The sequence below is a fragment of the Capricornis sumatraensis genome, chromosome 22, assembly GCF_032405125.1.
Source record: "Capricornis sumatraensis isolate serow.1 chromosome 22, serow.2, whole genome shotgun sequence".
In the NCBI taxonomy this organism is placed as follows: Eukaryota; Metazoa; Chordata; class Mammalia; order Artiodactyla; family Bovidae; genus Capricornis; species Capricornis sumatraensis.
The window spans coordinates 31,821,640-31,844,291 of record NC_091090.1 but is presented as its reverse complement, the minus strand read 5'-3'; the positions used below and the strand labels follow the sequence as shown (position 1 = coordinate 31,844,291).

At 50.7% G+C, this 22,652-nt stretch overlaps 2 protein-coding genes and 1 non-coding gene across 3 annotated transcripts; 1 reads left to right on the top strand and 2 right to left on the bottom strand.

Moving 5' to 3' along the window:
- Positions 1-995: 995 nt before the first annotated feature.
- On the bottom strand, positions 996-1,102 carry LOC138069839 (U6 spliceosomal RNA). The gene has a single exon (XR_011144107.1). It is a non-coding gene; the product is annotated as a U6 spliceosomal RNA (small nuclear RNA).
- Positions 1,103-2,006: 904 nt separating this feature from the next.
- Positions 2,007-2,673, bottom strand: SFTA2 (surfactant associated 2). Its single transcript, XM_068994042.1, has 3 exons — positions 2,544-2,673; positions 2,232-2,320; positions 2,007-2,096 (listed from the first exon to the last, which is right to left on the bottom strand). Exons 1-3 carry the CDS (start codon positions 2,602-2,604, stop codon positions 2,007-2,009), a joined length of 240 nt encoding a protein of 79 aa, XP_068850143.1. The 5' UTR covers positions 2,605-2,673.
- Positions 2,674-12,018: 9,345 nt separating this feature from the next.
- On the top strand, positions 12,019-20,899 carry MUCL3 (mucin like 3). The gene is made up of 3 exons (XM_068994171.1): positions 12,019-12,100; positions 19,378-20,234; positions 20,753-20,899. The coding sequence occupies exons 1-3, from the start codon at positions 12,019-12,021 to the stop codon at positions 20,897-20,899; spliced, it is 1,086 nt and encodes a 361-aa protein (XP_068850272.1).
- Positions 20,900-22,652: the final 1,753 nt, after the last annotated feature.

The window sequence follows — 22,652 nt, the reverse complement described above, 5'->3', positions numbered from 1 at the left end:
TTCTATCAGAGAGAGTCAGAAAAATACACGTGTAAAATAAATAAAAAATTTAACAATGAAAACAGTTGGTCTGTTCCTCCATCCTTTTGGAGATCCAGACATTCAACCCCTCAACTTGTTTGGGGTCTAGTCACCTGACCCACCTGCCCACTGGTGCAGCCTAGGGGTCAGTCATGAAATATTGGGGTCCTACAGAGCCCCCAGCTACCTCTCCTCCTCCAGGGGTGATAGTCCCAGGACAGTTGTCAAGGAAACGATGGAAATTTTGTTTTCTTATGCTTTCGTATCTTCAGGGATACTCCATTTGGAACTTTTGCCTTTCCCTTGCTCCAAAGGAGTCAGTCTCTAGTTTCATGTGGTGGTGATGCTGTGCAGGGCAGGAGCGGGTTGGTGGGACAGGTACTGTGGAGAGCAGGAAGCAATCATACCAGTAGCCCTTCACGGTCAAGTCTGGGCTGCATGCTTGCATTTCGAGTCAGCCAGTAAGAAGTCAAGAGCATCTTGAGTGTGGAGTAAGATGAGTGCCTGCCTTAAGAACAGCAGGAGGTGGGACTTCCCTGGTGCTCCAGTGGTTGGTTTCCACTGCAAGCGGACCAGGTTCCATCCCTGATCTGGGAACTTGGCTCCTGCATGTCGTGCAGCCAAAAAAAAATAAAGCAGGAGAAGGAAGATCCCTGGGGTACTAAGACTTTTATACTGGGGGCAGGTTTCCACCCTAATAAAAGTTCCTACCACCCACACCCACTTATCTGACAGGTACCATGGCAAGTGTCCTCGGTAGCTTATCCATGGAATCCTTAGGACAATCCAAGGAAGCAGGTACTCCTATTATCCTCATTTTGCTGGTAAAGCAGTAGAGACTGGGATTTCCCTGGTGGTTCAGACTTAACAGACTTTGAGCTTCTTTTTTCTAATGGCTCTTAAAATCTTTTTTTTTTTATTGAAGAATAATTGCTTTACGTAATTTTGTTTTCTGTCAAACCTCAACATGAATTAAAAATAAGGAATGCTTCACGAATTTGCATGTCATCCTTGCACAGGGGCCATGCTAATCTTCTCTGCATCGTTCCAATTTTAGTATATGTGCTGCCGAAGCGAGCACCAGACTTCGAGCTTCTAATCTGAGGCCTGGGTTTGATCCCTGCCCAGAGAACTAGATCCCACATGCCTCAACTAATACTCAGAGCAGGAAAAAAAAATAGAAGTTCTAGGAGAATAAGAAAGTCATCTAGGACATAAGCGTGGGCCTGTGGGATTACATGTTCCCATAGGCACCCGTGCTGTTTCCCCGCCTGTTCTGCCAGGCTGGCCATCCTCTCACAAGCTGAACCCCTCATCTCTCACATCAACGGTCCCCCACCCCACCTGCTACCCTGACTGACCTGTGCAGATCCCTGGGCGTGTTCTGCCCACATCCCTGCCTGAGGTTCCTGAGCCCCCAGCCCCAAAGCTAAAGCAAAGGAAGAGGAAATGAAAATCTTGCTTAAGCCAAGGCATTTGTCTGGTGTCAGACGTCTCCATTGCTAATGGACCTCAAGTGACTTACCCTCTCAAGCCTCGATTTCCTCACCTGTAAAATGGGATAATGAGATCTATTAAGCTACATGGGAGCCTGCTGCAGGTGTTGACATGGGAAAGCCTCTTGCCTGGAACAAAGCAGGAATTCAGTAAAGGTTCCTTTCCTTTATTCCCAGGTGCTCTGAGGAACTCAACTTGAAGTGTGTGTATGTGTGTGTGTCCCCAAGTAGGCCTTTGGCATGGTGTTAGGAGACAGCACATCCACCGGGGAAACCCTCTGCTGCGCAAAGGAGTCAGAGACTTGAGTACCCAGTTCCCTTTCCCTGCCAGCCCCTCCGCGCATGAATCCACAAAGTCAGGTCACTGAATTCAGCATATTTACTGCCACTGAGCGGGGTGAGGGCCTGCTGGAAGACAGGGTCGGGGATGGTGCCTGCTCCCCGGGGACTGGATGCCCCAGCCAAGAAGGGCACAGGCTTCAACTGCTCTCAGACTCTGCAGGTGGCATGATGCTGTGAGGACCCTGCTTGATGCAGGGTGACGTTGGTCCCCAAGGGGAGGTGGAGGAGGAGGCAGAACTGAGGGAGACAAAGGGCCAGAGGAAAAGGTGTAAGATGGCTCTCACTCACACCTGGGGGCGGCCAGCCGCCCAGACCGATGCAGAAACGCACTCCAAGTCCACACAGCCCCCTGTTTCCCTCCCAAAGGACTACCTTCTGGAGCATGTCCAGGAAGCTGGAATCGTAGGAGGAATTTGCCAGAAGGGAGTTCTTTAACTTCAGATGCAAAGTCATTCCCGGCCCTAGGGATCCAGATGCACAGCTGAGGACCCAGCTGCCGGGAACAGGCTCCCTCGGGTGCGGGCGCCCCTCCTGCCCCACCCCAACCCGAGGTCTTTCGTCCCTTCCAGACCTTCTTGCTGCAGTTCAGCCCTGAGCCCTCAGGACCTCAGGACTAGGGCGCCTCCATGTCTCTCTCACCTCCTTCTCGTCTTGGGGACCAGGTGTGTAGCCCTCCAGACTCACCTGCCCCCTGTGAAATGCCGACGAGGGTCAGGAGGAGGACAAGGGGCAGCCCAGCCCGCATTGCGGCTCTACCTCCTTGCTTCTCAGATGCTGGAAGAGATGTCTGAAGGCCCGCTGGCCTCTGCTCACTGGGCCTGCCTTCCTGCTCCCCGCTCAGTCCTGAGCAATGGTGCGTGTGGGGTGATGGGAGGGGGGCTGGGCAACTGGATTTTCCAGTTCTCTCAATAAGGCTCTGAGGACCGGGAGAGGGCCATTCACTGGGCTGTTGGGGAAAGGGAGGGTGGTCCCCTTTCCTCAATCCCGTGTCCCACTTCTCCCCCACGTCTCAAAGCTTGAGAGGGAGTGGGTGCCCCAGGGAGGGAGGTTGGGGAGGCGTCCATTCATGCTGGTGTCTGGGCCCCACCCACGCCTGGGCCTCTCATTGCTCTTTAGGGATTAATTATTAACTGCGATTAATTTCTATCAGCCATGCCACCCAAGGGCTCAGGAATGTGGGCCCGAAAGGGAGGGGTAGATTACACTGCGTTCTCCCCAAACCCGTGTCCTGCTCCCTCAGCCGCAGTGACTTTCTGGGTGAGGGGGAACTTTCATCTTTGAATATTTTGTTTTAGTCTAACATATCCTAGCAACTTGGGTGGAGATGCAGTTTCATCAAATATCCCCACCACGTCCTGCCTTGAGCGCTCACGCAAAAGAAATCCCTTCACCCTCCCAGCCAAAGCCCTTTCCCAAATCGCTCAGAATGGCAAACACAAGGACAGGGTGTAGAGGGAATCTGGAATCTGTCTAGTTTACCTTCTTTCTTTCTTATTTATTTATTTTATTTGGCTGCACCGAGTCTTAGTTGCGGCATATGGGGATCTAGCTCCCTGACTAGGGATCAAACACTCCCCCTGCATTGGGAGTGTGGTCCTAGCCTCTGGACCACCAGGTCCTACCCTCTTTCTTTAAAAAATAGGAAACTAAGGCTCAGAGAGGGTAAATGACTTACTAAGGTCACATAGTAAGTCAGTAGCAGAGAGGTTAGAGATAGACCAGGCTGTCATTATGCCAGACACAGGGATAAGCTCAACAGATTGACAAAGTAGTCGTGTAAACCCTCTAGAATACACAAGGGCACATGCCCTTTTATCATCTTAGTTGCCTCCCTATGCATCTTCTCTCCCTTTCCCCCCAAACCAGTGGGCCCCTGAGCAGACGGATGGAGACAGAGAGGGTACAGGGCAGTCAGGGAGAAAAGCCAAAAGCAGGACCAGTAAGATGGAGAGATGGAGAGAGACACTGTCTATACCATAAATGTATATGGTATACATATACGAGCATCCGAGGGGCTCTCAGACGTGTACTGGACGCAGGAAGCCCAGAGTGGGAGGAATTCATGGACAAAAGGCTCAGCAGACATAGGAAGCAGGAGCAGCGGGGAGGAAGCAGGAACTCAGAGAGGCGCTTTGGGGGATCTGAGTCCTCCTAAGAGGAGAGTGGGAGCCTGCCTCTGTCTTTCCCAGCGGGCGCTCATCTTTCCCTGTCATCATAGCTGAGGCTGCTGTGTGCTGGGCACCTTAGAAACATTATTTCCTTTAATCCTTATTATGGCCCTGTGAAGTAGGTACTGCCTTCTCCCAGTTTTAGGGGTGAAGACTTTGATAGGTCACCCGACTTGCCCGAGAGTGCACAGCTTGAAAGTGGTAGATTCCAGCGCAGTGGGTTCAGAACTGGGTTCTGAACTTGCTCATCCCACTGCCCCTGAACAGATGGTTGTCTTGCCTGGTGCCCCTCTCCTCTCATTACCCCTTCTCTGCCAAAGGAATGGAAAGTTCTGTGGGCTGCAGCCACTGTGAAGGAGGGATGGTTCAGGTGTTCACCCTCCTGCCCTGCCCTGGTCTCTCCTAAGAGTCAGATGAGGTCCCCGGGCTGTGTCAGTCATTCTCCACCCGCTGCATCCCCAGGGGACGCATACACCTCACCTCCCCGTGGTCATATTTCTAGGAGCACAAGGACCTTGGGATAGGAGACCTGGGTCTTTCTGCTTCAGAGAAGGTCTGGAATAGGGACTGACTCTGACCTGGGGGTTAGATCCTGAACCCAGAAAGAGCCTGAGAGCCTGCAAGGAGAATCCTCAGGCTCTTACTCATTCTCCCCCTCGCCCAGTGCTTCCTGGAATCAAGCTGGGACAGGTTAATCCCCCTGGGGACAGCTGGGTGGCCTCTCCCTGGGAATGAAGATCCTGGTGTTGATGGAGGCCCTGGCACACCTGGCTCTCCTGAGCCTCCTAATAGGGCCTTAAAGCCTTTAAAGAGCCAGGGAGACGTTCCTGGAAGCGCATCTCAGCGGGCACCATGGCTGCTGCACTGGTGCTGCTCCTGGGCCTGCAGGCCGTCGCTGGCGACGGTGAGCACGGGGCGTGTAGGGGCCAGATGTGGACGAGATCCAGGGAGAGGGCCAGCTCTTCTAACTCCATCTTCTCATTTTTCTTCTGCCAACAGCTCAGCTGATCCCATTGGAGACAGCTAACTCTGGAGGTCTCCCCACCGTCTCTGCTGGTCTCCCTACCATCGATGCAGGTCTCCCCACTATCTCTGGGGATGTCTCTGCTGGTCTCCCCACTGTTTCTGCTGGTCTCCCCACTGTCTCTGGGGATGTCTCTGCTGGTCTCCCCACTGTCTCTGCAGGTCTCCCCACTGTCTCTGCTGGTCTACCTACTGTCTCTGCTGGTCTCCCCACTGTCTCTGCTGGTCTCCCCACTGTCTCTGGGGATGTCTCTGCTGGTCTCCCCACTGTCTCTGCAGGTCTCCCCACTGTCTCTGCTGGTCTCCCCACTGCCTCTGCTGGTCTCTCCACTGTCTCCTCTGGTCTCCCCTCCATCTCTGGGGATGTCTCTGCTGGTCTCCCCACTGTCTCTGGGGATGTCTCTGCAGGTCTCCCCACTGTCTCTGCTGGTCCCCCCACTGTTTCTGCTGGTCCCCCTACTGTCTCTGGGGATGTCTCTGCTGGTCTACCTACTGTCTCTGCTGGTCTCCCCACTGTCTCTGCTGGTCCCCCCACTGTCTCTGGGGATGTCTCTGCTGGTCTACCTACTGTCTCTGCTGGTCTCCCCACTGTCTCTGCTGGTCTCCCCACTGTCTCTGCAGGTCTCCCCACTGTCTCTGCTGGTCTCCCCACTGTCTCTGCTGGTCTCCCCACTGTCTCTGCAGGCCTACCTACTATCTCTGCAGGTCTCCCCACTGTCTCTGCTGGTCACCCCACTGTCTCTGTGAGTTTCTCTACAGTTTCTTCAACACCTGGGGCTTTGCCCAGTAATCCTCAGACTTTAACTCCGACCATTCCTGGCAGCCCATCAGGAGCAGCATCAGCGTTGCCAGGTGACACTTCTGTTGCTCAGTCCATTTCTGAAGAGCTCTTTGGCTTTGCCTGCAGCTCTGGGTGGGGGCTTCCTGTGCTCAGCCACGAATAAATCGTTAGCTCCCAGAGCCTCACTGAAGCAGTCCTGGCTTTGGTGGCTATACAAAGGCCCCCCTTCTGCTTTTCAACTTATCAACTTTTTCTCTTGTAATTAGTGTTTTTATATCCTGCCTAAGACATTTTTTTGCCTACTTCAAGGTCATGAAAATATTCTCTGATGCGTTCTTCCAGAAACTTTACTTTCAAATTTAGAATCTTTGAATCTAAGAATCTTAGCTTTCAAATTTAAGCCTATGACATATCTCAGATTAATTTCTGTGTATGGAGTGAGGGAGGGGTCAATATCCCTTTTCTCCTCTTACAGATAACCAGTTGCCCTGGAACCATTCATTTCAAAGACTCTCCCTCTCTCCCGACATTGAAATGTAAACTGACCTAGTCTATTTCTGGGCTCTTCTGTCTGTTCTTACTCCAGGGCCACAGTCCTTAGTGTATGCAGCTTTGCAGCCAGTCTTAAGGTCTGGTAGTATAAGCCTTCCACTTCTGTTTTTAAGACTGTCTTAGCTTTTCTCAGTCCTTTTATTTTCATTTACCAAACACTTGCCAGGATTTCAATTGAGAGGGCACTGGATGGAATTTCTGCTTCTGTTCCTGCTCAGATATCCACCTGTTTTCCCCTCTGCCCTTCTAGGATCTGTCTCCCCAACAACAGCCCTTGGAACTGCTTTACCCTTGCCTGGGGCTTCCACACCAGGTGGGGCTGTCTCAGGCGGTTCCGCAGCCACCACAGCTGGAGGAGCCACTGCCTCCTCTGGGCTCAGCATCCCGACCAGTAAGGCGCCCTTGTTTGCACTGGGTCACTGACTGGCAGGCACGCCAGCTCCTGGAGAGGAGTGTGAAAATGTGAAAGTGTTCATCATTCAGTCGTGTCCGACTCTTTGCGACCCCATTGCCTGGGGCCCACCAGGCTCCTCTGTCCATGGAATTCTCCAGGCAAGAATACTGGAGTGGGTTGCCGTTGTAGGGACAGGCTTCAGGCCTGCTTTCTACTGTGTTTTGAGTACACCTAAGAACGTCTCCAGTTCTTCAAAGGGTTTCAGTGCCCCTCAAGCCTCTGGTAACACCAGAAGCTGAATGGCTGTTACCTGATCACTTCCTTGAAAGGTTTTCGAATATATTCCTCGTGGCCCAACCTGTCTTTGCAGGGCAACAAGTATCCCCTCCCAAGATCCTGTCTTCCTCCTCCCTCTGTCTCCTTCCTCCCTCCCACTCAATCCAAGTCTCCCCACCAGGCAGTCTGCAGGCAGGAATCGAGCAAAGGGAAAACAAGAGGACTGGCTCTGGCTCCCCTTAAAGATCAGAGTCAGGGTGGGGTGGTGAGGAGGGCAGAGGGGCAGCCTCTGAATAAGATGAGGGACCTACCGGGGGGCTGTCAGAGTGCAGAGGCATGGCAGATGAGAGAGGCCCAACAACAGCCTGGGATATGGAGGACGGTTCAGAAAGACGGAGAGGCGTGGATGTCAGTGAGGACTTCAGAGACTGACAGCCGCGTCCACGGGTGTTAGGGAAGAAGTGAGTGCGGTTTGGAGTGAAGCCCTTTGAAACCCCCTCCACTGAAATTCTATTCCCAAGATGACAAGACACCGAGCAACATGGTCTCAGAGTCATGTAGACATCAGAGTCACAGAAGGAAAGATGCAAAGTTACAGAGGGCAGTGGGGAGTCGGGGGATTGAGGTCCCACCTGCCTCGGTCACAGCCCCTCTCTGGTCCTCAGGCCCGAAGCCACAAGAGAAGGGCTCTGTCCCAGACTGGGCCATCGTGTTGATCACTCTCTCTTTGGTAGCAGCAATTGTCAGCCTGCTGTATGGTATCAAAAAGGTGAGTGAAGCTGTGGTCCAAATGTGTGGGTCCCTGAGGCAGGTGGGGCTGGCCCTGGTGCCCCAGAAGGACAGGGGCTTCAGGGGAAAATGGCAGCTTACCACGCTTAGGGAGGGATGAGAGGGGAAAGGGACCGCAGTCTGGGTGGCTGAGAGGAAACATCGATTGGGCTGAGATGGGGGGTTGGGGCCACTGAAAGAGAGGCAGGGGAACGCTGCAGGCTGACCAGCCCACGGAGGCACTACATTCAGCTCTAGGCAGTGAAGAGTCAGCTTCATGGAATTACATTATAACTTGGGTTTTGAATCCTGGCTCTGTCATTACAGCTGTGTGACCTTCTGCAAGTTACTCAGCCTCTCTGTGTTCTGTATTACTCAATAAGTAATAACTGACACTTAAATAGCACTTATTCTGTGTCAGGTATTGTACATATTTTAGCTCACAGCAACCCTGTGATACAAGCAATATTATTGTCTCTTATTCTACTGATGAGGTAATTGAGTCCTGGATAAAATGAGAAGGATATTGATAGTATCCATCTCAAAGGGCTGTTGAGGGGTAAAATGAGCTTACGCATGTAAACTGCTTAGGTGCTTGGCTCATAGTAAGTGAAGTGAAGTTGCTCAGATGTGTCCGACTCTTTGCGACCCCCCTGGACTGTAGCCCACCAGGCTCCTCCATCTATGGGATTCTCCAGGCAAGAATACTGGAGTGGGTTGCCATTTCCTTCTCCAGGGAATCTTTTCAACCCAGGGATCAAACTTAGGTCTCCTGCATTGCAGGCAGACGCCTTAACCTCTGAGCCACCAGGAAGCCCTGGCACATAGTAAGTGCTCAGCAAATTAGTCTGGTTCATTATCGTTACTGTTTTTGCAGGAAGAGGAGCTCTGAGAACCTGAGTTGTTGAGGAGGTCGCAGTCCCTGGGGAGAGCTGAGGGCTGGGCAGCTTAGTTAACCCTTCCTATCCATCCCTCATCTCACAGGCCTGCGAGTTCCGGAAGGAGATGAATATGGGGTGCGGTTGTGCCTCTGTGACCCCTTATGGCTGCCACCACGAGGCCACCAGCCAGCGCTACTCCGTCAAGTGAAGGGGGCGTGGCCGGGATCGCCTATGCCCCTCTCCCGATGGCCTTCCTCCTTCCTTCCCTGAGCAGACTCACTCAAGTCACTCAAGACTCTGATGCAGTTTTCTCGTCTGTAGAAGGAAGGACCAGGGCACCATGGTCTCCAGGGGTCTTCCAGCCTTCATGGAATCCCGATCTGGGCAGTGGGAACCTCCTCTCCTCACTCTTTCTTCCTGTTCCCATCCTCTTCCCCAGCTATCAGAGAACTTAGCTGAGGGCACTTGGCTTGGCACCCCTGGGGACCAGGATGGGGGTCCCCCTTTCTATAAGGAGCCCCCTTGGGCTGGCTCCTGACCCTCTTGAGACCTTCAATTCTCTCACCTCAGTACAGGTGGGGAACCCTGCTCTGCGACGCCCCTGCTTAGACCACTCCAGGTGGGTGGTGGACACAACTCTTGCTAAATAAAACAGTAGCGCTCCCCTGGTCTCCCAGCCACTGTGTAATTGTCCAAGTGCTTTGCCATCGGGCAGGCACCGACCAGGTCTGGTCTCTGCCTCTTACCAGATGTGTAACCTTGGGCATTTAAATCACTTCCCTGAACTGAGCTTGTTCATTCTCAAGTTGTAAAATGAGGCTGACACTGCTAACCTCATAGGTTACAACAAGGTAAGGTGCTAACCGCATTTCTCTGCACCTAGAACAGCTCAGACATCAGTAGCTGGTAGGGTTGTTTTGTGACCCTCTCAGCCCTGGTGGTGCAATGGTATAGAATCTCCTGCCAACACAGGAGACGCAAGAGACACGGGTTTGATCCCTGGGTCAGGAATATCCCCTGGAGGAGGAAATGGCAACCCACTCCAATATTCTTACCTGGAGAATCCCATAGACAGAGGAGCCTGGTAGGTTGCAGTCCACAGGGTCGCAAAAGAGTCAGACATGGCTGAGCCATCACGCACACACAACCTATCACAGCTCAGACACAACAACCTCTTCTGACATCAAGAGCCTGCACATAACTCTAAGTTCCTCCACCTCTGATGCAAGCGTCCTCTGGGGGACGTTGTGGCTAAAAGAGAATGGGGAATGTTTACTTACACAGTGAAGGCAGAGAGTCTCAACCTGAGCACCACTGCTGTGAGCTGGAGAGTTCTTTGCTGTGGGGCTGTCCTGTGCCTTGCAGGATGGCCAGGAGCCCCTCTGGCCTCTACCCACTGGATGCCAGGAGCAACATCCTCCAAGGTGGGACAAGGTTGTCTCTGCTGCTGCTGCTGCTGCTAAGTCGCTTCAGTCGTGTTCAACTCTGTGCGACCCCATAGACGGCAGCCCACCAGGCTCCCCATCCCTGGGATTCTCCAGGCAAGAACACTGGAGTGGGTTGCCATTTCCTTCTCCAATAAGGTTGTCTCTAGACATTGCCAAATGTCCCCAGGGGACAAAGTTGCCTCTCCTTGTTGAGAACTATTCTCCCGGAGACTTTTGTCCCTGGAGGAAAGCGTGGGGGTGGGGCCAGATTAGTGGAAAAGGGGATTTTCAGTCCCTCCTGGGTCCAGACAGAGAGGCAGAGGTCTGCCTCAGTCTCCCCACCCTACAGGAAGCATTGCTTGGGAGGCAGGCTACCCAGTTCTGAGCAGTCAGGCTTTGGTCTGATTTCATGGAGCCCAATTACTCGCCTAATTGTGTTAATGAGCAGCTGGCCTCTCCTTTTCCCTTCCAATCCAGCCCTGCCTAGGTCTTAGGGACCAATCCTGCCAAGTACTGAGACGGATTCACCAGTTTGGCCCTCTAGTCCTCCCATGAGCCCCGTGTTCCCAGGGCCCTAGCACCCTGCCCTCCGGGTCCGGCCCTCTCCACCCCCTCTGCCTGCTCCACTAGCCCCTAGAGGTAGGAGCCAGCCCTGGCTTCCACTCCATTCAGCCAAGTCAACACGATTGGCTGCGTCCCATGTGCCAGGCCCTGGCCCTGGTTCTGGGGCTGCAGCAGCAATCATGGCAAAGACCTTGCTGGCTGCTGACTCCCCAGTAGTGGAGACCCACCGTGAACAAATTAAGTGAGCAATAGGGGCAGTGACTTAAGAGCCCCGGACCCACAGCTTCCTCTCTCCTTAGAATCCGAGGGAGCCTGTCCTCCCCCTATGCCAGCCCCAGGCACTGTCTCCTGGGAGCGCAGTGTATGAACTTTGACAACCTCTGAGCTAACGTTTGCTTCAAGCAGGGAATCAGGACGAAGGGGAGAGGGAGACTCCAGGGAGGTCCTAGACATGAGAGGTCTGCATTTCTGTTTAGGGGTGAATGGGGGCTTGTGGGCAGAGACAGCAGCAGGCCTGCCATTGGCTGGGCTGAGGTGAGAGAGGAGGGGGCTAGGGAGTGAAGGCAGGGTCCCTGTCTGCTGAGGATTTCTGCCAAAGACCCTGGCTTCAGTGCCTCTGGGTGGCCTGGACCGGTTGCCAACCCTGCTGAGGGATATGGAAGTCCCTGGGGTTCCATGTCTGCCTTGTCTCCGCCCCCACTGTCCCCACTTGGTGTGTCATCTCTGGACACCTGGAAGCACCTGTCTTTGCAGGAGCCGGCCACTGGAGGGCTTTCCCCCGTCTCTGCTCTTTCACCTCATACTCATGGGCAGCTCCACCCAGGGCAAAAAGAGTGATCATGTGTGAGTAAGGGGTGTGGAGAACTGGGCTGACGTAAAAGAAGTGGAAAGTGGAGGGTGCAGCTGAAGAAGAATCAGAATTTGAATCTCTTCCCAGAACCCAGGCATCCAACTGTCTTCCTTCCCATCCCGCCCCAGCCAGATCTCAGTCTTTCTAGAAGCCACGGTCTGCTCCCCACCAGCCCAGAACCCCAGACGCCACCCACCCAACCCCCCAACCTCTGCTGGGGCTGGGGCAGGAGTCAGTCCCTCCCAGTTGCCTTTCCCTGCCCCCAGATCCCACCCCTTGGGTAGACACCCATGTTCCCTGCTTCATGACGAAGCCACTGTGGTCTCCCATTATCAGGGCACCCCTGCAAGGTGGGGCGGTTCCATTTGTTTAAGATTTCGGCCTGAGGAGCCCCAGCCCCCGTGACGTCAAAGCTGGGCCCATATAAGCTGAGGGGACCCCAGCCTACGGCCTCAAGCAGCCGTCCAGCTCCGACATGGCCCAGCCAGCCCACTGCATCCGTTCCGTCTTTGGCCTCCAGTGCTTCTTCCTTTTCCTTCTCACCTCTCAGGAGGCAGGTAAGATGCCCTCAGAGGCAAGGGGTCACCATCACACAGGGGCATAGAAAACAGAGAGGAGTTGTTTCTTAGCACGCCCTATGGCTGACCATCACAGAAATGAACAGCAAGTGAATATGTGGTGGGAAGATGGGTGGGTTCCAAGCTGCTGCATGCGGTTGTCTAGGGTGTACGCTGCTCAAATTTTCCAGCTGAGGGGCATGCTGGAGATGAAACACAGCCTATGCTCTGCTTCGCTCTGCTAAAACGTGGCCTGCAAGGCTGCAGACACCAAAGAGGGGCTTCTTCCCATCTGGATGCTGGCAGTCCTGGGCGGGCAGCTGTGGGGATCTGATGCTCCCTGACCATCTGCTTTGTCGCAAGGAATTCACAGGTGTTCAAAGTAGTGCACCTCGTTTCATGTCCTCAAATCCCCTGAGGTGATTAGTGATATCCCATTTTATAGTGAGGAAAGTGAGACTCAGAGAGGTAAAATGCTTGTCTAACATCACAGAGGCAAGCAGGAATCCTGCCACGCCACCCCCGCCGCTGTCCTCAGGGCGCATAAAGAGCATTTCTTTCCTTGTTCTGCACCAACCTGCGTTCCAGCCCTGGCTCTGGCCCAGGTACTTAGTCTGGGCTTCTGTAAAATGGGAGGATGCACCTGGCCAACTGGTTACTACACACCAAGTGTCATTCTAGGCATTTCATCTACATTTATTTACTTAATCCTCATGACAATTTGATAAGGTGTGTGGTTTTATCCCCATTTTACAGTTGGGAAACATCCCAAGGCTTTGGGAAGAAAGTGAATATAGAAAAGTTTGACGATGGCCAGTATGGGGAAATAATCTAAAAAAAAAAAAAAAATAGAAGAGTGGAGATATATCTGATTTACTTTGCTGTACGCCTGAAACTAATATATTGTAAATCAATTATATTCCAATACAAATTAAAAAGAAAAGTTTGACAAGCCAAATAGACCTCACCAGGTAAAGTGAAATTGCAAAATTAGTTCACTTAATTAAGAGAGAGTTCTGTGACAGAAACTGGGGAGCAGAGATGTCCAAACATAGGGGCGATTTGGAGGGGCCTGGGCAATTCAGAGGAGGGTCTTTACAAGGTAGATAACTGGCAGAAATAGGTTCAGAGGGATTATCTACGTATTGCATAGAGTCATTCACGGTAATAGCCTTGATGATCCCAAACCAGGGCCCAGAAAGGCCTGAGTACGGACACTCTGGGGCAGGGGAGGCAGCAGCTTTTCCTTCCAACAGTGTTTGACCGAAGGTGGTGTTTCTCCTTCCCTGAGCTCAGGGTCACGTTGAGGCTGGAGGGGCCGGGGGCAGGTGATGGGGCTGATGGTGGACAGTAGGGGCAGGGGCCGAGGAATCTCTGTGTCTCCACCAGGTGTCAGCAGCACCGTGATTGGAGGCCCTTCCCCCCCACCTCAGAGGCACCAGAGCCGCCCTGAGCCACCACCCCGGTCTCACCCACCTTCTCATCCCCTTCCCGTTAGGCTGGCTGTCCGACCTGTCGCTCTCCAGCCCTCCGTCACGCTTCTGCCCAGGGAGAGGATCCTGCAGAGGCAGGAGGGAATGAGTCTCGAATCAGCTCCGCATACATTCACTTATTTTTTTTTCTTGCATTCACTTTTTTTTTAATTTTTATTTTTACTTTATTTTACTTTACAATACTATATTGGTTTTGCCATACATTGACATGAATCCACCACGGGTGTCTTGCATTCACTTTTGAGGGAGATTTACTCTAGGACAGTGGTCCCCAACTTCTTTGGCACCAGGGACCAGTTTCGTGGAAAACAATTTTTCCACAGACCGGATGGTGAGGGGGGATGGTTTGGGGATGATTCAAGCGCATTATATTTATTATGCACTTCATTTCTATTATTATTACATCAGCTCCACCTCAGATCATCAGGCTTTAGATCCCGGAGGTTGGAGACCCCTGCTCTAGGGCACAGGACAGGTGCAGGGCACACTTGAAATCTGAATTCTGGAGCAGGACATGGGCTCTGTGGGTGTGGTCTGGGAGACGGCCACGCTAGAGCTTGGCTGGCTGGGACTGAGGGGATGGTGGGGAAGGAAGGGCCCCTGGGTGCTCGGATCCTGCAGAGTGGACCAAGGGGGTGATGGGTGGGGAGGGCTTGAAGCCGGGGTGAGGTTGGGAGGGAGTCAGGGTGGAAGTAGAGTGTGAGTCAGGGCCAGGACATGACTGTGTCCTGCAGAGACTGAGGCCAGGGTGGGGAGGGAAGAGTGTCAAGAGGAGTGGATGAAGACCTTTAGCCCACAGCTCTGGGGTACGCCCTGTCATTTACCCACAGGACCAATCCACACTCAGACACAGATAACTAGATCCTAGAACCCCAGAGTCTGCATCATGCAACCACAGAACCACAGGAGCAGAATCTAGATGAAATCATCACTGCAGAAAGCACAGATGGGGCTGAGGTCCTGGGGAGAATCTAAAAAAGACATTTTTCCACAGTAAATGTCATTTGATTTAATTTCTATTACATAAATAATATATTCTCACCCTAGAAACTGGAAGATGGGAAAAAATAGAAAAAGAAAATCTCTTCTAATAAACCCCAGTTGCCCAGTCAAATATTTGAGTGTATTTCTCTTTCATCTTTTTACTATGTCTGTGTTTTAGGTCACATGTTGTGCTTAAACCATATAGACACTTAAACAAGCAAGCAAATGGAGTAAGCCATTTTTGAGGGATGGGACATCAAGAAACATCAGAAATACTCTTTTGGGTGAGGCTGTTATGACAGAGACCCCACGGCACAAGTTACTTAGTAGGATGTCCATTTTCTTTTCAAACTAGTGAAAGAAGCAGATATAACAGGCCTTTGGAACTGTACGCACAGTTTTGATATTGTAAGATTTGTTTTCATTCTTTTATCCAGGCTGAGTATCTACCTTCAGTGTCTTGTGCTAAAGTCAGGTTTTCCTCTTTGTTTATACCTCAGTGACCAAAGCAGTTCTCTTCAGATCATTTTTATAGCCAGCGAAATGAATATCTCATGGTGAAAACTTCCTAGGAAAAGAAAGTTGCTACCAATGGTAGATCTGCTGGGCAGACGACAAGGTCATCTCAACCCTGAGGTTTAGTCACTGATTTGCCTCAAGACTCAGGACCATGGGTTACACTGAGCTTCAGCTCCAGATCTTATAATCCACGGTTCCACAGCTATGTGATGCAGATCCGGAATTCTAAAATCCAGTTATCTAGGTCTAGTTATTGACTATGTGGCTCCTGTGGTTAAATGACCGATATCCCCAAACTGGTGAGTGAGAGGTCTTCTTTCAACATCTTTTCATCTCTGGGCTCCATTACTTAACCCAGCAGAAGTTAACCCTTAGTCTCCCAAATTTTGGAGGTCACAATTATGTTGGTTTTTTTTTTTAATCAAAAGCATAATGAAAAGCTATTGGCATGGCTTCTGAAAAGTTTTCGTCAGTCTTAAAAAACTCCCTCATTTATCTATTCAACAAATATTTATGAAGTGCTTCCTATGGCCCAGACATTATTCTAGACTGGAGACATAGTGATGAATAAAACACATAAAAGTCCCTGCCACTGGGGGAAGTAAACTGCACTTACTATACGTTAGAAAGTGATGACTGCTATGTTGATAAAACAGGAAGCAGCTCAGGAACGTGGAGGGGTTCCATTTTGAAGGTGTGGTCAAGGTAGGCACAGAGGTGTAGAAACCAGGGCAGGTAGAAGAGGCATCTGGGGCTGCAGAAGGCTGGAGGGCAAGGCCACAGGCTCGGCTTCCCTTACTACCAAGAGAAAAACAAGAAAGTCTGAGATTGTTTCAAAGACTACTACTTTAAAGAGTCTTCTACACTTCAGAATCTTCAGTGCTCCATACTTCCTATAGTCTTCACACTAAACGAGTAGGTTGACATTGTTATTTACTGTTCAGGACCTGAGCCTTCAGAGCTTTTAAGTGGCCTGAGTGAAGATGCAGAGCTAGTGAGGGGTAGCGCCTGGACTCCATCGTGTCCTCTGATTCCTTAAGGCCAGTGGAATTGGGTGTTCTGAACTGCCCGTCTGCCTATTTCTTCACTCCATGGATATTTAGTCATCCCTTATCACATTTAAAAGCATCTGGGGTGTAGTGAAAAGCCTATCTTTGCCAATTACTCATCCTCTTTGAACTCCCTTTTCTCACCTGTAAAATAATAAGATCATATACTTGCCTCACAAGTTCATGGTGAAGCTTAAATGAACAAGTATGTGAACAGCATCCTTCAGGGGTCCCACCAACATCAGTGTTCTTTCTTCCCCAAGAGACTGGGCTGACTTATGGGCTCTATCACCAACTCAAGTAAACTGCAGGAGTTGGTGATGGACAGGGAGTCCTGGCATGCTGCAGTCCATGGGGTCGCAAAGAGTTGGACATGACTGAGTGACTGAACTGAACTGAACTGAACTGAGTGTGGTCTTCACCAGTAAAAGCCTGGGCCTGGGAGCCCAGAATATGTGTTCCAGTTCTGGCTCAACCTCTTATCTGCTGAGCGTCCTTGGGGAGATTGCTTAACCTCTCTTAACCTTGCTTCCTCATCTGTAAAAAGGAGAGGATAATAAATTCTCAATCTCAAAAGGTTGCTGTGAAAAGTAAATGGGTTAATACATGTCCTACTTCATAAGACCTGCCTGTCTCTCAGTAGGTGTTCCAGAAAGGTTGGCCATTGCCGTGGCCAAGTCACCATTGTGTGCAAATCATCATTTCTCCAAGAAACTCGAGTTTCTTTGCTGTAAAACAGGGACATTGACAGTTTCTGAGATGCCTTGTGGGGAGCTGGGAGATCAATTACCTTAGAAGACAACCCAGGAAGAATGGCTATGAGGCAACTAGCAGAGTGCCTGGCCCCAAGAAGGGCCCCAATAAATGATAGACATGGGTTTCCCTTGTGCCTCAGTGGTAAAGAACCCTCCTGCCAGTGTAGGAACCACAGGAGACATGGGTTCAATCCCTGGGTCAGGAAGATCCCCTGGAAGAGGGCATGGTAACCGACTCCAGTATTCTTGCCTGGAGAATCCCAAGGACAGAGGAGCCTGGCCAGCTACAGTCCATGGGGTTGCAAAGAGCTGGACATGATTGAGTGACTGAGCGTGTACACACACACACACACACACACACACACACACACACACACATGATCAGTACTGCTGCCAAGAAAGTCAGAGGATGACTCCAGTCAGTGAAGCGAGGGCCTGACTGTTCAGCCCTCCTCTCTCCCCCCAACTTCCAATCCCATCAAGGGACTTGGGCTTCCCTCCCACTCTTGACCCCTTCTTGTCTACCTGTGTTTCTTTCAAGGACTGTGTTCCTCAACCCTCAGCCCTCCTAAGCAATCAGCAGGCGGGTGGGTGGATTGTGGTTTCCTGTGATTGGGGGTGCGTCCAGGTTCTGGTCGCCACCTTGAGCTAACAGAGCCTGGAAATCTCGGTTATGTAACGACGCTATCTCTCACTCTTCAGCGCTCTCCTGGCCCATGCTCTCCTGATTAGAGATCAGAGACATCTCCTCTGTCTCCACTGGTGTTCTTCCACAGAGTTAAGGCCCATATCTGGTCACTGATGGGGTTCACACCCTGTCCTTAAACATATTCGGTCCCTGCCAATCCAGCAGCCTCATTCACACCTCCTGGGACCCCCAAGTAAATCTCTTTTTCTTTCAAAAGGGCCACCTTCCTCTGTCTCAGAGGGCTTCAGGTGTGTGAGAGGGGGAGCCAGTGGGGAACCATAAGGGTTGAGTCCTCTCTTCTGCTTCCTGGAATCCAGATCAACCTTCATCACCAAAATGGAAGTTTCCCAACCCCCTCCTCTACCCACCCTCTGTCCTCTTTCTATATTCTCGTGAGTCACTGGTGTCTACTTACTGTAGGAGGTTTTGCTAGGGGTCTTACTTAGTCTCTCACACACTTACATCTGGAATGGAGCTGAACTATTATGGAAAGATGGAGATTCAGACATTTATTCCCTTTCCGCTCAGCTCTGCCGTGGAAAGACAGCTCTATTCCGTAAGTATATAAACTCTAGCGCAACACTTGCAAAGCAAAATACCAGTCAATAATTCCTCTCAGAATCTTACAATGTGATAAACTGGACAGGGGTAGAGGTTGTAAGCTCATTTGCTCAGTTGTGTCCAACTCTACTCAACTCCTGGACTGTGGCCCACCAGGCTTCTCTGTCCATGGAATCTTCCGCCTGGAATACCAGAGTGGGCTGCCATTTCTCCTTCCAGGGGATCTTCCCGACCCCGGGATTGAACCTGTGTCTCTTGCATCTCCTGCACTGGCAGGTGGGTTCTTTACCACTGTGCCACCTGGGAAGTCCGGGTAGAAGTTGACAGTCACAAAAACCACTGGCATGTCACATTGAAGGTAGCAGGAAAGAGTAACTAACAAAGGATTTTTTGAGCACTGAGATGAAGTTGGAGCTTATTTGCTGAGAAAGATCAGGAAAAAGGCCATAAAGCTAGAAAGATTGAAACTGAGGAATGAGGAGCAGAGGTGGAGAGGAGAGAGGCAGCATTCCTGCTGAAAGCACAGCCACACACAGAGGTCCAGAGACTGGAGGTGAGAACAGGAATTAGATAGCAGGGTATTCCAAAGAGACTGGCTGGGGAGACACGTCTGGGATAACAAAGGGAGCCCTACAGATGACATAAGAAGGGAAGCAGGGAAGAGCATGGAAGAAGTTTCTTATTTGCCTCTCTCCCTTCACAGGTGCTGCCGCACTTCAAGAACTCCAGAAAACTGGCAAACCAACATCTGATCATTTGTTCTCTCTGGCTCCAGCCCCTGTTTCCATCACCCCGTCTAATCACACTGCTCTTCATTCAGAGCACAGCTCTCCAGACCCCCTGATATCTACAGAAACCCATAAGCCAAAGCACCAATGCACTACCACGCACCGCTCCAAGCTGGCTCACCAAAGCTCCACAACCCAAGCTGCTCCTCCTGCTGCTGAACAGAACCCCAGCAAACAAGGAAGAGGGCCATTTATCCGGAATGAACGTGCTTCTGAACCTAAGGACACTGCTAATACAGATCAAGGGTCAGATGGGGAAAGACATACAACTCCAGTGCCCAACAGAAAGAGTACCACTTGTCTTAAGCGCACAACAAGCAGATCAACAGCGACAAGCAAACCAGCCAAAGCTGTAACACCAAGTACCACCTCAAACAAGACTACAGAAAAGACAAAACAAAACCCAGGAAACGTGATTGACCACAAGCAATCAACCACAGGGGGCCATGAGAGGACCACAGGAAGCCCAGAAAAGTCCACGGAACACGAAGGAAAGACCACATCAAACCACGAAAGGACCACTGAAACCTTTGTAGGCACAGGACATGGAGGAAAGATCACATCGGGCCATGAGAGGACTACAGGAAACACAGAAACATCCAGAGAACGTGAAGGAAAGACCACAGGGACCCATTATAAGACCACAGGAAGCCCAGAAAAGTCCACGGAACACGAAGGAAAGACCACAGGGGACAATAAGAGGGCCACGGGAGCCTCAGAAAAGTCCACAGGACACGAAGGAAAGACCACAGCAAACCACGAGAGGACCACTGAAACCGTTGTAGGCACAGGACACAGAGAAAAGATCACATCGGGCCATGAGAGGGCCACAGAAATGCCCACAGAACATGAAGGAAAGACCACAGGGACCCATTATAAGACCACAGGCGGTTCAGCAAAATCTACTAGACATCAAGAAAAGACCACATCGGTCACTGAGACCATAAAAGCTCCAATAAAACTCACAGAAAATCCAGCAAAAAACACAGCAGCCACAGAGAACATAAGACCTGCAGTGAAGGTCACAGGAGACGCGTCTATCAGCACTACATCTCCTTGCACCAGTAACACTGAGGCTTCCCGGTGTGTACCCACTGGTTCCTCTACACCCCCCAGGTCGATCGTGTCAGAAGCCCCCGACAACAAGAGCCATCCACAGCAGAACAAAGATGACTCACAAGGAGGTGTCCATGAGGGAGAAACGGAAGGGACTGATTCCTTCCCCGCATGGGCCATAGTGGTTGTGATCCTGTTGAGTGTGATTCTCCTTCTGGTGTTCATCGGCCTGATTGTCCTGGTAAGGGAGAGTAATGCCCAGCGGGGAAGGGGGGCGGGGGTGAGTCCATGGTACAAGGAGTTAAGATGATGTTATGGATCAGAACTGGAGGGAACAATAAGGAAAAAGCGGCATGGTGTGGGAAAAGATAATAGAGGGAGTGTGGTGGTGGAAACCATGGAGAAAAAAATAGATGGATGGGACATGACAAATGGAATTGGGAAGCAAGCAGTGACTGAGAAAAAAAAAGCTGTGAAGCAGGGAAAATGTAGGGGTTGGAGACAGAGTCTGGGGGTGAGAATAGGCGACATTCGGATAAGGAAAATAGGACAGAAGAGGAGACTGGAAATGAAGTAGGGAACTCTATACTGAATCTGGGACTGGAATAAGGATTAGGGTTTGAATGGAATCTTGGGAAAGGAGCAAGTCAAAGGTCCAAGGTCGGGGAGAACAGAATTGAGGACCTGAGTTATGGGTGTGGATAAAGGCAAATGGTATGGCAGATGGTACTCACTCTTCTTTTCTCCTCCCAATCACAGGCCTCCTACTTGGCTCGAACACGCCGTGCACTGATCCAGAACACTGAGAATAATGACTCAGAGAATGCTGGGGGCTCCAATTCCTACCCAGTTTACCTGATGGAGCAACAGACTCTCGGCCCATCCCAGACCCCTGGCCCACGATGACCATTCAGAAGTCGCTCACCCCCAGATTTTCCATGACCTATCCCTTTCCTGGATGAGACCCATATAACAGGGACCCACAACTGTGAGTCCCACAAGTGAGACCCACAGTTCCTATTTCCTGGACTCCATGAAGGGCAAAGTACTGAGAGTTGACACGCTAACACTTCAACTGCTGTGATCTTATTTAAACCAGCCAAGATGCGAGGTGATAAGCAAAAAGGATGTGAGTTTGGGGTATAGAAAAAAAGAATGAATAATACAAGCGAGTGTTCTCTGTAGAAGATGATGATCTGAAAATGAAAAGATGTTTGATGGATGTATGGGGTGGAGATCAATATAGGACTCTGAGTCCTGGGAGGGGCAGCACAGTTGGGGAGCCTTAGAAAGCAATGCTCCAGACCTGACCGAGTCAGGATTATAGGCAGGGGGAGTCAAAAGACAGAGCCTCTGGGTTTCAGGACCAACCTATGTTATTTCCACCTCTCACTTAGCGTTTGTGTGTGGACAGGTTTGTCTCTCAGTTCCCAGGGCCCTTGATTTTTTTTTTTTTAAAATAAAAAAAAAAGGATCTGAGAAGAAAAGAGGATTTCCTTCTCTACCTTCTACATTCTCAGAAAAATTCCAGGAAAGATCATCCCACAGAATGATATCTCCCACCCAGATGGTTTGGCCCTCTTCCTTCTGAATCCCTTAGTTTTTCTAAATGCCTACAGTGGGCATCCTGTTGCTGGGTTGTGGGAGGGCACGCAGGGAGGGATTTTTGTTTGGCCTGCAGTCTCTTCCATGGATCTCCACCCCAGGCCTTCCTTGACAGTGTTCCCCACTCATCATTTATTTTCCTGTCTCTTCCCCTAAAGCCCCAAAGTCTTGGCTTTTTCCTGTAGAAGTCACCTATCTTCTCTACTGCCCCTATCCTCTCTCCTCACACCTTCACCCCAGATTATGATTTTTCTCCTTACAGACATTTCATCTGGGTTTTTCTCTCCAATTTATTAAAGTCCTTTCATCTATTACTGATTGGGCAGAAGGAGAGTCAGCTGATGACAGATAGCTTCTTTCTATCCATTGGTCTTTCTATAATAAAGTGTAAAATAATTATAAAATAAAGCATAATAATTACTGGACTATCACTTGGGGAAAGTCCTGATATGTTCCTGACTTTAGCTGTGACCTTGCAGACAACCTTGAGCAGGAGTGGCTAGAAGTCAGGGATTCTTTGGAGGGTGAGGAAGAGAAGGTCAAATTTCCATTGCTCCTAAAATGGCTTCGAGAAGAGCCAGCCTGAATTCATGCTTGGCTCATTTGCATGGTGACAAAATGAGGAGAAAATGGGTTAGTAAGCAAGTATTTCTAAGTACCTATTATACATTCTGTTGAGGATTACAAAGAAGTATAAAACATTGCTCTCATCTGAGACACCAAAACAGGAAAGTAGGAATTAAGTAATTCAATAAGATAAGACTCCAATGAATTAAGCCCATATTTATGCACATCTGCCACGTCCAGTACTCGTTAAGACAGCAGCCCTGCTCTAAAACCATCTGTGTCCAGACGTAGGTCCCGACAGAACGTTTGCCCGTCATCCATGTAGCCTTGGGTCTCACCCTTGCTAGAACGGGATAAGGCAAGAGTGAGACAGAAAGGCAAGAGAAAGGCTCTCTAGTTTGCCAAAGGCCTTCCAAACGTGACTCCGTCCAGAATCAAGCAGCAGGGTCGTGGGCAGCTTTTTGGCAACCCCCTTTGTGGGAGGCTG